The sequence below is a fragment of the Oscarella lobularis genome, chromosome 14 (genome assembly GCF_947507565.1).
Source record: "Oscarella lobularis chromosome 14, ooOscLobu1.1, whole genome shotgun sequence".
NCBI classification, from domain to species: Eukaryota; Metazoa; Porifera; class Homoscleromorpha; order Homosclerophorida; family Oscarellidae; genus Oscarella; species Oscarella lobularis.
The window spans coordinates 1,213,249-1,229,541 of NC_089188.1; the positions used below are offsets into that span (position 1 = coordinate 1,213,249).

The 16,293-nt window shown below is 47.0% G+C and overlaps 5 protein-coding genes across 5 annotated transcripts; 2 read left to right on the plus strand and 3 right to left on the minus strand.

Annotated features, from left to right (window-relative positions):
- The first annotated feature begins 802 nt into the window (after nucleotides 1-802).
- On the plus strand, nucleotides 803-2,080 carry LOC136195154 (arginine and glutamate-rich protein 1-like). The gene is given in 5 exon segments (XM_065984426.1): nucleotides 803-1,109; nucleotides 1,171-1,319; nucleotides 1,322-1,395; nucleotides 1,682-1,765; nucleotides 1,827-2,080. Coding segments are annotated over 5 exon segments (777 nt in total). The 5' UTR covers nucleotides 803-804; the 3' UTR covers nucleotides 1,992-2,080.
- Nucleotides 1,949-5,271, minus strand: LOC136195153 (transmembrane 9 superfamily member 2-like). Its single transcript, XM_065984425.1, is given in 23 exon segments — nucleotides 1,949-2,174; nucleotides 2,227-2,370; nucleotides 2,373-2,397; nucleotides 2,446-2,557; nucleotides 2,614-2,711; nucleotides 2,759-2,812; nucleotides 2,866-2,923; nucleotides 2,984-3,085; nucleotides 3,137-3,194; nucleotides 3,249-3,306; nucleotides 3,354-3,415; nucleotides 3,469-3,601; nucleotides 3,672-3,777; nucleotides 3,834-3,913; nucleotides 3,971-4,124; nucleotides 4,178-4,305; nucleotides 4,360-4,440; nucleotides 4,442-4,493; nucleotides 4,558-4,682; nucleotides 4,748-4,786; nucleotides 4,843-4,909; nucleotides 4,965-5,032; nucleotides 5,105-5,271. Coding segments are annotated over 23 exon segments (2,007 nt in total). The 5' UTR covers nucleotides 5,240-5,271; the 3' UTR covers nucleotides 1,949-2,106.
- Nucleotides 5,272-5,363: 92 nt separating this feature from the next.
- Nucleotides 5,364-12,175, minus strand: LOC136195064 (DNA replication licensing factor mcm7-A-like). Its single transcript, XM_065984327.1, has 18 exons — nucleotides 12,081-12,175; nucleotides 11,912-12,000; nucleotides 11,795-11,854; nucleotides 11,634-11,738; nucleotides 11,460-11,575; nucleotides 11,206-11,386; nucleotides 11,008-11,145; nucleotides 10,840-10,944; nucleotides 10,709-10,786; nucleotides 10,568-10,652; nucleotides 10,383-10,514; nucleotides 10,165-10,335; nucleotides 6,494-6,618; nucleotides 6,244-6,425; nucleotides 6,113-6,196; nucleotides 5,884-6,061; nucleotides 5,659-5,831; nucleotides 5,364-5,609 (listed from the first exon to the last, which is right to left on the minus strand). The coding sequence occupies exons 1-18, from the start codon at nucleotides 12,109-12,111 to the stop codon at nucleotides 5,477-5,479; spliced, it is 2,166 nt and encodes a 721-aa protein (XP_065840399.1). The 5' UTR covers nucleotides 12,112-12,175; the 3' UTR covers nucleotides 5,364-5,476.
- Nucleotides 12,176-12,177: 2 nt separating this feature from the next.
- LOC136195066 (uncharacterized) lies at nucleotides 12,178-13,548 on the plus strand. Its single transcript, XM_065984329.1, has 4 exons — nucleotides 12,178-12,339; nucleotides 12,592-12,876; nucleotides 12,935-13,188; nucleotides 13,244-13,548. The coding sequence occupies exons 1-4, from the start codon at nucleotides 12,231-12,233 to the stop codon at nucleotides 13,430-13,432; spliced, it is 837 nt and encodes a 278-aa protein (XP_065840401.1). The 5' UTR covers nucleotides 12,178-12,230; the 3' UTR covers nucleotides 13,433-13,548.
- Nucleotides 13,549-14,308: 760 nt separating this feature from the next.
- LOC136195065 (protein arginine methyltransferase NDUFAF7, mitochondrial-like) lies at nucleotides 14,309-16,258 on the minus strand. The gene has a single exon (XM_065984328.1). The coding sequence runs from the start codon at nucleotides 16,237-16,239 to the stop codon at nucleotides 15,106-15,108; it is 1,134 nt and encodes a 377-aa protein (XP_065840400.1). The 5' UTR covers nucleotides 16,240-16,258; the 3' UTR covers nucleotides 14,309-15,105.
- Between the last annotated feature and the right edge of the window lie 35 nt (nucleotides 16,259-16,293).

Sequence of the window (16,293 nt, forward strand, 5' to 3'; positions counted from 1 at the left end):
AACAACAACAACTAAAACATAAATACATACAAGGGAGGGGTTAATGGGTATTGGAATTGCAGCGTGTGCTAGCCACCGCCGCAAGACTAAGGGAGGCTGTCTGACTAGGCTGGCTTGGGTTGCGAAGCTTGGCGTTCCGCGTTATACCGAGTGGACGTCAAGCTCAGATCAGTCCACTTTCTCGCCAAAGAAACGTGTGGGGGGCCCAGTGTCTCGTGGCTGTTTCTCACTCGGTTTAGTGACCTATAGCCGAAGATGGCCTGGACTTCCCAGAACCAAATCAAACCACGATGTTGACTATATGACTGTGTGTGGACTCACGTTCGGCGCCTTCCCTCAATCCGGTAGTCCCGCTTCCTCTCAAGCGAAGGACTATGGCCCCATGGGTCACGGTGCAACGAGGTCGGGGGGACGGTGTGGGAGAGCCGTTCTCGATCCTAGGCCGCACCGTCGTGATTGAGCCTATGATGCCACGGCTCGCTCTCAAAAATTTTTGGGCTACTCAGCGTTCGAACCTCCACGCGGTGTAGCCTGGATTACGCCAATACGAACGCAGGACAACAAGGTACGTCTGCGGATAAATTGAACAGATAATGGCTTTTGTTTTTTAGGTTCTTTTCTCGACGAAGAAGCACTCGGACCGAATTTCGAAGATACACTGTACAAGCCAGAGTTTTTTCGGCGTAGAACACGTAGACGGGTCTACTGCATCTTTTTTACGCATTCTGCATAAATATACTTGCATGCGTCCGAGTCAATAAGCCACTCGCTTTCGCCACAAACCATCATTCGGGGACCCCAATAATGGCGGACGCAACGAGATCTCGCAGTCGTTCGCGGAGCCCGTTACAGCACCGTTCGAAGCGACGAAAAAAGCACAAAAGCCATCACAGCTCGCGTTCGAACTCGCCCGTCGCGAAGGACTCGACGGAAGCGCGGCGTTCGCGTTCGCGTCGCCGTTCGCGTTCGCGCACGCCGTCGCGACGTCGAAAGACGTCGCCGTCGTCGTCGCGTCGACACGATCGAATCGTGGACGAGTTCGGGCGAGACGTAACGAGACGCGAATGGCGTCAAGTAGACGAGGAAAAAGAACAGGAAAGGGAGAAAAGGTACGTATAAAAGTGACGCGGAAAAAAAAGTGAGGGGCCCCCTATGTTGATACCTGTATAGGCGCAAGGAGGAACAGGAAAAACAGCACATTCAGGAAGAGATTGAAAGGCGTATCGAGGTCGAAATTGCGCGACGAGTAGCAGAGGAACTCGAACGTCGGAAAGACGAAATCGAAAAGGAAGTCCAGCGGAGAGTCGACGAGCAAAAGCGACTATGGAACGACAATGGCTCGACGACATAGCACGCAAGCGCGAAGAAGCGGAAGAGACGGAGCGACGAAAGGAGGTGAAGATGCCACGAGCATGTCCTCTCTGTGTCCGTTTTTTTCTGATTGATGGATATCTAAACGTTGTTCCACACGCTCATTATATAGCAGCAGGCTAAAACTCGGTCTCACCGTATGCGCAGAGGCCGGAGAGACGAAGAACCGGTAGAATTCTCCAATGTGAGAGGGTTTGTAACGCGACTGAGAGCGAATTCGCATTCGTTCGATCGGTCGTGCGCCCGTTGTTTACTCCGTTTCTTTTTTGCTGAACGAGTGAGTTGTGACTCTTCGCTCTGTGTGTCTCAGGCGGAGAAGCAGCAGCAGAAAATTGAACTCGAGAAGATCATCGAGGAGAACAACAAGAAGTTAGTCGAAGCGAAAAAGAAACAGGTACGTACTACGGGAAAGAATCTCATAGACTTTTTTTTTTAAAAATACTGACTTTTCTTAGGAGGAGGAGAGGCTGAGGTTGGTCGAGGAGCAGCGCGTGCGAGAGGAGGAACGGCAGAAGCAAGCGCGAGAAGAGGAGCGACTCTCGAAGGTCTCCCAGAAGCAGATTCTGAATAGAAAGGGTAAAGAGAGAGCGAAATTGTCGTTTTGGATCAAACCGAGTTAGTGAACACGACGTTTGTAGCATTTTTTCGTCCGTTTTTTTTTTCTTGTCATACTAAGTTGTGTATATGATAATGAAGGACAAGAAACACACGCACACGCACACCCATGCTGCAGCATCAGTCAATTTTGACGACGGAGTAGATTTTTTTAACGAACCAGAAACAGGAGAGAAAGCCAACGCAACCTAAAAACGAATCCCGGTTAGCGACTGCGAGAATCAAAGTCCTCCTTCGTACCAGTGAATAGGAAGAAGAGGAGCGTTATGAGGGTGATGTAGCCAAGGAAAAGAACGTGGCTGGCCTTTCCCTCTAGATGGAGCTGATAGTGCATGTAGTACAGGGCATAGAAAAAGAGATAGAACGATGTGCTGCCCGTTGTCAAAACGACCTCCACCACCAATGGTAATCCTGAGAAAAAATTATTTTGGTTTATTATTACGAGAGCCTGTGACGTACTTCTGCGCAGAGGTGGAAGTAGCAGAGGAGAATGGCCGTTTCTGAGCACGTGATGAGAAGAATGAGAACGATGACGAAGAGAAAACCAAACATGTAGTAGATCTGATGCGACCTGGAGGCAGACAATCGACTATAATTAACAAAGGCGAGGGAACAGTCTCGGCTTACCATATGCTGTTGAAAATAAAATAGCACTGAATGAAAATGCAGCCAAATGGCAGAACACCTCCCATTATGATGCCCGGTACAGGACGAGTGTACAGTGGCTAATCGATCAAATAGAGACACCCAGACTTTGTGAGAGATTGCATACCTGATCGGGTATTTGCCTAGGAATCTGATTAGTTCTAACGGGAACTGAGATCGGCTAGAGAAAAGTTGGGGTGTTTGAATCCTTAGCAATATTTCCTGCGTACGTACTTGTTTCTTAAAGCCGATGTAAGAACCAACGAACGTCAGGGGAACCGAAATTCCAAACCTAAGTATAACCCCCCGAAATTCGCCACTGCTTTTTTTTGTTGTAGCCGTGCATGCGTACCACAGAAAGAGCAGAGCGAGGAGAGTCGTAAACGGCACGGCGGCTGACGACTGTTCACCCCAGAGAAGAAGATCCAGAAAAAAGAAAATTCCAAACATGATCCTAAATCGAATATATAAAAAAAGACGAAATAGGCGTCTCAACGAAGCGTACCCCGGTATCAGAAAGGCCGAAAACAGCATGTTAGTCTTCCATTTCTCCCCCGAAAACACTGAAAACGCATATATAGACTAAGCCCCAGCGCTACGCAACGCGTAACACCCACATTTATAGATTCTAGCTGACACATAACCCGCAGGAGCCGCAAGAAGAACGAACAAGACCTAAAGGCAAAGCTGGAGGCAGCATAAAAAACACTACGTAAACCTACCAGAGCCGTCGTCATTAGGGCACCTCTGTTGGCCGGCGAAAGGAAACCAAAACAGGCAAACACTGATGAACCAGTGAGATCAAACATCTATGTCTAGACGGTATTAGGAACTTACGTATAACAGTCAGCCCAATCATTCCAATTTGAGCTCCGCTTCCGACCATGACGGACAGAAGCATGCCTTGCGACGGAGGTCGAAAGACGTCGCCGTGCACCAGCTTCCAACCGAATTCTTCCTGAACGTCCTCCTAGAGAACACAGAGAAGCTCTTATAAGAAGAGCACTACATGATTTCTTTTTCCAAAAGCGTTCACATACTGATAATTCCTGGTTGTATCGAGCCAAGTCCTTGTGCAGGGTTCTCATCAAAATCATGGCCATCATGCCAGATAGAAACAGGACGATTACAAACGAGTTTACAATACTAGGAGCAGATATGAATTTAAGAAAATTCAATACTACGCTCTCCGTTTCGCTCACCTAAACCACTGAATCGACGTATGAGGCATAGAATCGAGAATGTAATCCCAACGAGAAGCCCAAGAGTGCTTATTGTTTTCCTGCAAAAAGACGACAATCTCTCGTTCAGCCCTCTCTCCGTTTTTTAGCTAACGTACGACAAAAAAGACGGAGTAGGTGAACTTGATCGTAAGCTCCTTGCTTTTTTCGTCCAACTTCAGCGGTTGAGGTGCAGGATCTTCGGGCACTTTGGTCAACGAGCTTGGATAAACGCAAACGGGTTTCGCTTTCTCGTCCGGGTTTTGATAAATACTGTAACGAAAAATGACTCTTTCGTCTCCGTTGGGGGCCCCCAATAGAGGCACCTTTGAGGAAAGACTTTAGCGCTGAGAAGTCGATTTCCATCCCAGTTCTCCGTTTCGCCGCTGTGATAGGTGATCAAAATGTTCACGTGATTAAATATGTAGTAGGTGTTCGCTTCTTTCATTTTAGGCTGAATCAAGAGAAAAAAGGTTAGAATTTCTCGAATGACAAATTGTCTTCTTACAAATGCTACACACGCTCCCTGTGGATTTCCTTGTTTATCGACATAGCAACCGACGGGAAAACCCGTCGAACAGTAGGGCTTTTTCCTCGTCTTCGACGTCATAGCACCAAGTCACCGGCATATTATCAATAATCCTAAATATGCGTAGAGTACCGGTGGTTAGAATATTCGAGGAATATAGACCCGTTGCCTTTTTACCAATGCTGCTGATAATTAAGGATCACGAGTTTCTGCAACTCTTTCAAGCGCTTTTCCGAATTGTCGCCCTGTTTGAAAGCCTTCGTGCAACAGGGAATACAAGTTTTATTCTCGCCAAAGGAAAACTTCCGGGAGAGAAAAAAAGATCGAATTAGTGACTTAGACAAAGGGAACGAACGGGGGGGGCTACGTTGTAGGGAGAAGGTCGAATTCTTTCGCCAAAGACGACCTAAATAAGAATATTACATTATTCGATAATTAGAAAACATAACGGTATGCTCTCGCCTGTCCTAAGTTTTCTGCTGGGCCCGATTTTTTCTTGGCGGCTTCCTTCACTTGGCAGAAGTCGAATCTGAAGAAGGGTTCTTCTTCTTCTTTGCCATGGCCGGAGGTGACGTCACACTTACTTTGTGTACTCGTAAGGCAGCGCCGATTCCTCCGAGTCGAGAGCGTTCACGAAGACTTTGATGTCTGACTGCAAAACGCGCGAGAGCGAGCGGTCGGGTCGATGAGAGGGGAGCGAACGAGAGGAACGCGAACGACTTACGGGACACTTTTTCTCGTCGGCTTTCTCCTCGCGACAAAAGGAGACCGGCGCCATTCCCGGCAGATAGAAGCTGGACGAAAGCGCAAATAGCGAGAGAACGACGAGAACGAAGGATAACGTATGCATCCTTGGCATTACTTCACCCCGACCGCGCTCCCGTATAGCGAGAAAACGTGACGTGTTGGCTAAAGCGCGCGGCGCGCGGAAGGAAACGCACTCGCGCAGCTCTCGCGCAGTCGATTCATTCGTTGAGCTCCAAGACCTTACACAAGTTGAATGTCTTATTTAAGAGACCAGTAGAAGCAAGTCTAGCAGTAGTACACTACTACATATGGTGATGCATCACCCTCAAATTGCTCTATTCTCGACGCGTCAAACAAACGTGATTTTAGTTTTCGACTGATTGACTTGCCACACGTTCAATTGCTCGTACTCCTCCAAACACTCGTCAAATTGAGCGGCAGTGTATCCCTTTGCCAGAATCCGCTGACGAGCCTCTTCCACCCTATCAAAACACCCCACTCAAAAAAATATGTACTAAATAATGAACTTACTTAATAGTCTGCTTGTCTGATATCTCGCGAATAATTCCATAGACAGCATCGATGGGTCTCACTCTTCGAGTCACCCTGTCTTCGGCATACAACGAAAACTTGGACATTTCCATTAGTCTCATTGCCTCATTAACGTCTTCCTTCTCCACAACCTCAGCCAGCCTCAAACGAGCCTAAGAGTAATAACAGATTCTTTAAAAACAACCTGGCAAGGTACATTCTTACCAAGGCGGTTGAGAGTCGCAGTATAGCAAGTAGGGTCCGAGCTGAGATGTAGGTGTTGCGAAAACTGCTGTCCTCATTTCTCGCCTCTTTCCTCATCTCCACATAGGCGCCTGTAATATACTCGCTCAACGCTTCCGGAATGACGGGCTGCTTCGTCTTGCACAAGGCAATGTAGCGGCTAAAGGCGCAAAGAAATAGGAAACAAAAACGCTAAAATCGAAATACTCACCTCATCAGTTTCATATCCAGTGGGTTGAAGTGCGACGGCGGTTGAACGGAATGCTGATGCACGTACGTTATATGCTGAGCAAGTCTAATAATAATAATAAAGACTCTATCATCCCTCATAAATTTTCTTGCCTGAGATCGTTTTCCGGATCTGGTTTGTCCTGAATAAGCCAGAGCAGGTCAAATCTCGATAGTAGAGCCGCGGGAAGTTGAATGTTCGCCTCCGCACTTTTTCTTGGATTGTAGCGACCGTAGGCTGGATTGGCTGCTGCGAGAATCGAAACGCGTGCATTTAAACTCGTCATAATGCCGGCCTTAGAAGAAGTAACAATAGTCAAAAGAAACCCTTTCTATTTCTACGAAAAGGGAAACTAAAAAGTACCTTTGCAATGGAGATTGTCTGTTGCTCCATTACTTCGTGGATGGCCGTACGATCTCCTTCCATCATTTTATCAAATTCGTCAATACAACAGATTCCTTGGTCCGCCAAGACCAAAGCACCGCCCTCTGGGAAAACAATATATTCGTGACTAAAGGACTATGTTCCAAAGTTTGAAATCTTTCGGTGAATAAGGAGCTAAGCTCTCTCATATACGAAGATGCATCTCTAAGAATCAAAGATAAGGGGCCCAGCTCTCTAATATACGCAGATGCATCCCTAAGAATCAAAGATAAGGGGCCAAGTGAAATATGCTAAGATGGGTGAGGTGGGCGGGGGAGGAGGTGGCTGGTTTTTTCGCGATTTTCTCGCTCAAAACTAAAGATCGGTCGATCCCATGAATCAAAAAGTTCTATAACCCAACAATCTACTAGACTAGAGAGAGAAATAGTCGAATCGCGTCGAAAGCACTAAAATAGCGCGATTTTCCGATCGCATCGCGGTTTTCTCGCCTAAAACGAACGATCCGTCGAATCGACGCGATCGAAACGCTTTAGAATTGCAATTTCACTTCAACTAGTGGAAGAAACGACTGAATCGCGTAAAAAAGGACCAAAATATCGCCATTCTTGGTCTCCCACGCACAAAATGTCGTTCTTCTCACACCTAGCTTAGCGCTAGTACGAGATCGTCGTCCTAATGGCTTTTCTAGACACGCTTAGTCCTTCGAAACCTACGGAGATCGATGCTGGAGTGAATAGCTTCGAGAAATATTGAAGTGTCGTACAAAAGCATCGATTCTCTACGAACTACGCGTTCGAAGTTCACGAACGTAGTTCTACATTAGTAGTTAGGATCTTAGCATATTTCACTTGGCGCCGGCGCGCAGCGCCGGTGCCCAGTGAAATATGCTAAGATGGGTGTGGTGGGCGGGGGCGGCGGCGGGGAGGATGGCGGTTAGCTTCTTTCGAGATTTTCTCGGCCAAAACTAAAGATTGGTCGATCCCATGAATCAAAAAAGTTCTATAACCCAACAATCGACTAGACTAGAAAGAGAAATAGCCGAATCGAGTTGAAAGCACTAAAATAGCGCCATTTTCCGATCGTATCTCGGTTTTCTTGCCCAAAACGAACGATCCGTCGAATCGACGCGATCGAAACGCTTTAGAATTGCATTTTCATTTCAACTAGTGGAAGAAACGACTGAATCGCGTAAAAAAGGACCAAAATATCGCCATTCTTGGTCTCCCACGCACAAAATGGCGTTCTTCTCACACCCAGTTTACCGCTTGTACGATATCGTCGCTCTAATAGCTTTTCTAAACACGCTTAGCCCCTCGAATTCTACGGAGATCGATGCTGGAGCGACGAGCTTCGAAAAATCTCGAAATTTCGAGCAAAAGCATCGATTCTCTACGAACTACGCGTTCGAAGTTCACGAACGTAGTTCTACATTAGTAGTTAGGATCTTAGCATATTTCACTTGGCGCCGGCGCGCAGCGCCGGTGCCCAGTGAAATATGCTAAGATGGGTGTGGTGGGCGGGGGCGGCGGCGGGGAGGATGGCGGTTAGTTTTTTTCGAGATTTTCTCGGCCAAAACTAAAGATTGGTCGATCCCATGAATCAAAAAAGTTCTATAACCCAACAATCGACTAGACTAGAAAGAGAAATAGCCGAATCGCGTCGAAAGCACTAAAATAGCGCGATTTTCCGATCGCATCGCGGTTTTCTCGCCTAAAACGAACGATACGTCGAATCGACGCGATCGAAACGCTTTAGAATTGCAATTTCACTTCAACTAGTGGAAGAAACGACTGAATCGCGTAAAAAAGGACCAAAATATCGCCATTCTTGGTCTCCCACGCAAAAAAATGTCGTTCATCTCACACCTAGCTTAGCGCTAGTACGAGATCGTCGTCCTAATGGCTTTTCTAGACACGCTTAGTCCTTCGAAACCTACGGAGATCGATGCTGGAGTGAATAGCTTCGAGAAATATTGAAGTGTCGTACAAAAGCATCGATTCTCTACGAACTACGCGTTCGAAGTTCACGAACGTAGTTCTACATTAGTAGTTAGGATCTTAGCATATTTCACTTGGCGCCGGCGCGCAGCGCCGGTGCCCAGTGAAATATGCTAAGATGGGTGTGGTGGGCGGGGGCGGCGGCGGGGAGGATGGCGGTTAGTTTCTTTCGAGATTTTCTCGGCCAAAACTAAAGATTGGTCGATCCCATGAATCAAAAAAGTTCTATAACCCAACAATCGACTAGACTAGAAAGAGAAATAGCCGAATCGAGTTGAAAGCACCAAAATAGCGCCATTTTCCGATCGTATCTCGGTTTTCTTGCCCAAAACGAACGATCGGTCGAATCGACGGGAACGAAACGCTTTAGAATTGCAATTTCACTTCAACTAGTGGAAGAAACGACTGAATCGCGTAAAAAAGGACCAAAATATCGCCATTCTTGGTCTCACGCACAAAATGGCGTTCTTCTCACACCCAGTTTACCGCTTGTACGATATCGTCGCTCTAATAGCTTTTCTAAACACGCTTAGCCCCTCGAATTCTACGGAGATCGATGCTGGAGCGACGAGCTTCGAAAAATCTCGAAATTTCGAGCAAAAGCATCGATTCTCTACGAACTACGCGTTCGAAGTTCACGAACGTAGTTCTACATTAGTAGTTAGGATCTTAGCATATTTCACTTGGCGCCGGCGCGCAGCGCCGGTGCCCAGTGAAATATGCTAAGATGGGTGTGGTGGGCGGGGGCGGCGGCGGGGAGGATGGCGGTTAGTTTTTTTCGAGATTTTCTCGGCCAAAACTAAAGATTGGTCGATCCCATGAATCAAAAAAGTTCTATAACCCAACAATCGACTAGACTAGAAAGAGAAATAGCCGAATCGAGTTGAAAGCACCAAAATAGCGCCATTTTCCGATCGCATCGCGGTTTTCTCGCCTAAAACGAACGATCCGTCGAATCAACGCGAACGAAACGCTTTAGAATTGCAATTTCACTTCAACTAGTAGAAGAAACGACTGAATCGCGTGAAAAAGGACCAAAATATCGCCATTCTTGGTCTCCCACGCACAAAATGGCGTTCTTCTCACACCCAGTTTACCGCTTGTACGATATCGTCGCTCTAATAGCTTTTCTAGACACGCTTAGCCCCTCGAATTCTACGGAGATCGATGCTGGAGCGACGAGCTTCGAGAAATATCGCGAAGTGTCGTAATCTCACTCACAAGGTCTATGAGTAATTTCACTAGAAATAATGGTGGCCTAATCTCTGTTATAGAGGACCCTAAAAATCAAAGATGGGGGCCCGATCACTAATACTTTAGACCCTAAGGCCTAATCTCTAATATTTAGAACTCTAAGAATAAAAGATGAGGAACTAATCTCTAATATTTAGGACGTTAAGAATCAAAGATAAGGGGCCCAGCTCTCTAATACGCAGATGCATCTCTACGCGATCCCAGAGCCCTCTTCACATATACATGCGGTGCAGGGAGCCAAATCTTAATTTTGAGCGTCTTTCTACAAATAACTCCTACAACAAGAGGACTCAAATCTAATGACTCTTTCAACGGGAGGACAAAATCTAAAGATTCTTTAAAATTTTCCCCCCAAGAGGTAGTCAATTTAGAGATCGGATTAACATTTTATTTACTCACCCAATATCATTTCGTTTGTGACTGGATCTCTTGTCACTGCCGCTGTTAATCCGACGCCTGAACTTCCCTTTCCTGTTGTATACTGACTTCTTGGCGCCACTCTGTCGATATACGCTAGTAGTTGACTCTTTGCTACGCCAGGATCTCCCATTAGTAAAATATTAATATTTCCTAAAATTTAATTGATATTTAGCGTTTCTTTGAACTTTGATTTTCACCTCGGATTTTCATGCCATGGGGATTGCGATCTACGCCCCCGACAAGTAGTAGAAGCAACGCCTTCTTCACGTCTTCATGACCATAAATCTCAGGCGCTAGAGAATATGCCAACTTGTCATACAGATCCGCCTCTAGAAAAAAAAACAATATTAATTAGATAATTAATTAATTATGTGTGTCTTGCCTTCGCACAGAGCTTCTACTTCCTGATCTGTTATCATGTCAGTCGCTGCTTCGCTATCGTCCATTTTCTTCACTTTCCATATACGCTAAACATACAAACGTAGAAGCACGTTTCAATCCTAAAATAATTCAACGAACGCACATGCGCATCGAGAAACGTATCCGCTGTCAAGCCAGACACGAGTTGCTTATAACCGGTTCTCACCAGAGGAAGAAACACCTATGAGAAAAAATCAATTGAAATTTGGAAATAATCTCCGCTCATCGACTAACCCCAGTCACACAAACGTGATCTCCTGGCAAAGCCGTTCGAGTCAACTCCCCTTTGATGTAGACAGTCATTCCGCGGGGAATGCTTCCAACCGGAACTTGATCACTCTGATACAAAAAAATAACGTGACTTCCATTAATTAATTAATTATTAATTAATGTTAACTGTACATGTTCCTGAATTCTCAATTCCTGAAATTTTAAAAATTTCGAACCGCGCGTTTGCAAGTAGAGTCGCCCGCCGGAACGATTCGTTTGACACTCTTGAGATGGACAGAGAAAGAGCGGCATAAATGAAGGACCCAGAATCTTCAGTTAGAAAAAAAATTGCGTCAAAGAGATTTTCTCTAGATCGTTCCATTTTCCTACCGGTTGATACGTCTCGGCGCCGCACTGATCGCAAGTGTACGTTGCTACTTTCATCATCGGCTTCACTTCGGTCGATCGCGTCACGATTCCGCGAATTGTGACCAATTTCCCGATGTTCTGCGCCTTCACCTGACGTATCGACATCGATTTGACAGCCGACGACTGCTTAAAGTAGACCTCGCTGCAAAAAAAAGAGCGAATTCGTATTCATTCAAGAGAGAGGGGCGTGGTCCCCCCCGAACGCCATTACTTACAAGCGTCGTAGCAATTCGGGTGGATAGCGATTACGCGCGTCGCGTAATCCGTCCGCATTTCCTTCCATCAGAAGCCGATGTTCGATATAAACGTCGAGAATGTCTTTTTGCGCGGGCTAAGGCGAAAAATCGAGCACGCGTTCGGTCGCTTCCTTTGCGCGTAGTAGCACGTACGTCTCCGACTCGATACGCCGGTAGGAGATCGTCGATCGCGTCCTCGAATAGGCTCACGTAGCGTTTCGTATCGAGCGCGATTCGATCGGCGAGATCTTGATCGTTCTAGACGCGCGCGATTTTAGCGCAATTCGACTTCTCTTCATTTTTTTCTTTCTTACCTCCGCTACATCGTCGAGATCGACTGTTATAGCTGATTTCTGGCGATTGGCGAGCAGGGGCTGATACAAAGCATTTCGAGCTAGTTTCTCTTCGAAGCGGGGTTTCCCTTGTCGTACCAGTTGATCGGAGTACTTAAAAACCTTGCGTTTGTCGTCGTCGTCGCCTTCTTCGACGTAGAAGTCCTTCAGGAATGTCTTCAGCTTGTCTACAAGGCGCGATATGGCCGTGTTCCCCCCAGGGGGGGAACTCGCTGCACTTGAAACAGCGAGCGTGCACCAAACATACCCTTTTCCTCGTCGTAGTCGACTGATGCCATTGCAAACGAAGACCGGCGGGTTGCAGGTGAGATGGCGCGAAAGCGAATCGCCAAATATGGTGCTACAGAGAGTTCCCGGCTGAGGAGACGAAACTTTAGTCGACACCCTTGCAACAACAATGTCGGGATCTCTCGTCATACCAGCTACGCTACCAGATCATTTCAGAAAAGCGGATGGCTCCAAAGGCGTCACAATGGACTCACTCTTATCCTTCGAGCTTAGATCAGGTAATTCGACAGGGGACAGTGCATAGAATGAAGTGCAGTGGTCTAAGATGCAGCCATAGTCTACAGAGCCGTTTTAGAGCTTGATCAGACATGACTAGGGGTGTGGCCACTTGAAAGCAAAGTTGACGTATCCCTTTGCTTCGTCTCTCGCGTTATAGTTCCCAATTTCCATTCCTTGCATTCCTTGCATGCATTGAGGGGAGAGAAGAGGCGGGCACCTTGCACCTGCTTTTCAGCTCTTTCTCACTATAGTCGATAATCTCTATCACATTGACGGCGATAAGAAGAAGCTCTTCGTCGAATTCCAAGAGACGGCAGTAGAATACGGCAAAACCGAGAAATCGACCATACCCGCCTTAGCCGACATTGATCTGAGCTCGGCACAAAAGCGTCCGATCAAGTTCAAATTCGTCAAGGCGACCCACGTTCAGTGGGGCATCAACTTCGCCGGCGTTGTCAAAGTGGAACACGAGGACGGCGCAGTGATCGACGTCTACGTGCCAGGGATCAGAACATATGACATAGCTGGAATAACAGGTCAATTAGAGGACCCCCTTTTTCCATCTGCATGACGGCACCATGCATTTATCTATAGGAGATCCCCACGCCAGCGAACGCATTGGTGGCAACTGCGCCAACACTCAGACGGCGATTTCCGCCGTGGAATTGATTGCATTGAAAGAGGGCGCTTCGGTTGACGATTTAGGTAAAATACAGACGGCGGTGAGTGGCATCGTTCGCTGTTTCCACGGTCGCGTTGCCTTGTCCAAGTGGATGCAGCTGCAGCTCGTCGAAGCTGTTCTAGAAAAGAAACCGGTTACACCGTATCCAGAATTTGTTCAGAAACAGGTACTAATTTTGATCATACTCGATTTCTTTATATATCTTTTTTTAATTAATTAAGGTTGATAGCGGTGATTTGGAGTTGGATTCCAATCGCGAGCATACGAAGGCTTTTTTGGAGTCGTATCGTTCTGGGAGCCCTCGCTTGCCGGCTCAGTATTACAAAAAAGTGAAGGCTAAAGATTTGGCGTTTCTACCAGATTTGCTCACCTCGGATCAGATGAAAGAATTCAATCAAATGACTGAATAGGCATTGACGAACTTTTTCTCATATATACTATCATGCATCCACTTTCTTCAATGTGTGCACTTGAAGTTGTGTTTTTGTTTACACAAAAGAATCTGTAGCCAAGAGATTTCATATCAGTCAATTCCGCACGCACCGTTCATGCGTGCGATACAAGAAACGAAGATGAAACCAGAGACGACAATCGCAAGGGCACCGCTCATCATCATCAGCAGATCCTCAACGAGTTGATTTCTCTGGCAGCTAAGGCCGAAGCAATTTCCGGCCGTACTCGAATCCTTGACTAACACCCAAACCAGGACAAGGACGAATAACAAGGAAAGAAAAAAAACGCAGACGAGAAACCTTACGTCACTGAATAAACGAGCTTCACATTTCTTAACGAAAGTGACGAACCGAAAGGAAGTAAGACGTCGAAAGAATTTGAGTAGTAAAAGCCCAATAGGAACCAGAATGTTTATAACGCTCGATAGCATTGATCCATTGTAGTACGAGAGACCAATCATTCCGATAAGAAATTGAAATAGCAATCCGCCAATAAGTATGGTGCCGTTCGCCTCGCTCCGCGTGCGTCGCGCTACGATTTCAACATCGCAATTAAGAACTCTAGTACGATAAATGGCGCCATTAGAGCTTGCGTTCTTGAAGTCAGCAAAAGACATGTTTGACGCCAGGCAAGATTCTCAGAAGATCCGGTCAGGTGAGGCTTATCAGTCACAGAGATGTCCGATACGTACTTTACTCAGGCAATACTTCCCAGCCAGCGTTTGAGTTGTTATTGATTTCATTCATTGAAAATATCTTCTACAGTGAAAAAGGGAATGTGGACTATTTGATAGAAGCTCACCTTATAAATATGACAACTTTTAGAAGACCATCTCATCTCAAAACATTTTCAGATTCACTTTCATATCAAAAACAGCAATCAGCAAGAAATAAGAAAAGCAGCGGGCCAGCGAGTCCGTACCACTGTAATCAGCATGATCATGCTAACAGTGCTATTGACCCAAATATGGCACAGAAAGAAAAGATGATGCCAAACGCCCCATTGGCCATGAGCGACTGAAACGTAACGGACGTAAATTGATTGTCCCTACCCGTTTCGCACTGATAGTGACGCTCGTCGGGACGCCAGTTGTCATAGCACCGGTCAAGATAGTTGACGATGATGCACGACTGAACGAGCAGGAGAATCGAGAACAGAAGCACGGCAACCGGCATCATCTTCGACTCTTTGTATCCCTTGCATGCCATCATGCAAAGGACGCCCAAAACGGCGAGAAGAACGTCGCCGAGCATCGCTGCGATGGCAGGTGGAACGAACGTGTCGACGACGTTGATGTAGTAGGTGAAGGCGCAGAACACGGCGCCGCTGAAAAGAAGCTGGAGAAGACCGATGACATAGACGGCGATTTCGGCCCTCCTTTTCCACAGCGGGATCGTGGTGGCGGAGTAGGACGGCGGAGCGACGAGCGCAGACTTCATCGTCGCGGCGGACGATGGAGGAACGTAGGAAATAGGTTGCAAAGCGGTTTCTTCGCTGGACGGGTGGGAATACATCTTGACACTTCCTGGCACGGGTGCAGTTATAGCAGTCACAAGATCGACGACGTAACGCACTAATTTTGGTCATCACGTGCGATTAATTAGGAGGCTGGCTTAGCTTCGTGCATTCTTCAATTTAGAAATGGGTATGGGTAAACCATCCCGTTTGATATGATAGTCATTACTTTAAAGCGACTTCCCATTGCGGTGCTGCCAACCAGCATATTGTAGCCACTATGCAAATCTTTTGCTACGTCTTCACTGGCATTCGCTTCTAGTGCACGAAGTCTCACATCAATACCCATTTTCTTCAAGAACTCCCTTTGAGTCATGGGTCCAAGACACTTGGCAGAACTTCCAACGAATTCCTTTATATAAGAAAAGTCAACGTCAGCAGTCAAGTCAACCGATCCTGGCTCTAAGAGAACATCGTGCAGAGAATGCTTCCTAAAACCTCTCAGAGTCAGTCCACCCGGCCCATCTCGACCATAATCAATAACGAGCGCAGCACCCTTTGCACAAGACAGATGACGACAGATTTCCAGAGTAACTAATCCAGCAGAAGGGCAAACTTCAAGAGCTTCCAAGTCAGCAGGTAAGACACGATTTTCCATAAACCCCAGCGCCGGCGTGGGACCCGGTGCCTTGACAAAACGAAACCCACCGGCCTCGTTCGAGACGACATCGACCAAGATCTCCCTCCATCCCCTTCGCGTCAATACGAACTGATACACAGGCAAAGCGTCGAAAAATTCGTGAGCAAGAAACACCGTAAAGGACGACGATTCGACGGGAAGCGCTTGAATCGAGTCGAACCATCGAAATGAAGAAGTGTCCTTGTCGAAGTTCTCGAGCGCCTTTCGCTGAAGCTCTTGCATTTTGGGACTGATTTCGACCATGTCGACTTTCAACGCTTCGTCGAAGCCCGAAAATTGACGGGAGAGTCGGACTACGTCGCTCGCAAGCGTTCCCCGACCCGGTCCGAGTTCGACGAGCCGAAACGACGACGGTTCGCCGTTTTCTCGCCACAGATGAACGCACCAAATTCCGAGCATTTCGCCGAAGAGTTGACTTATCTCGGGCGACGTTATGAAGTCGCCTTTCGCGCCGAAAACGTCGCGATTCATGTAGTAGCCCGTGGAGGCGTTTGTGAGCGCTAGACGCATGTAATCGGCGACGCTGATCGGACCGCGAGCGAGAATCATCTGGTATAAAGTCGACGAGACGGCGGAGAGCCGTCGAAGACCTCGTACAAGTGAGATCATACGAGGAAAGCGAAGTTTTTCGCTAGTATCGCCAACGCTAACGCGCTGGTGCTT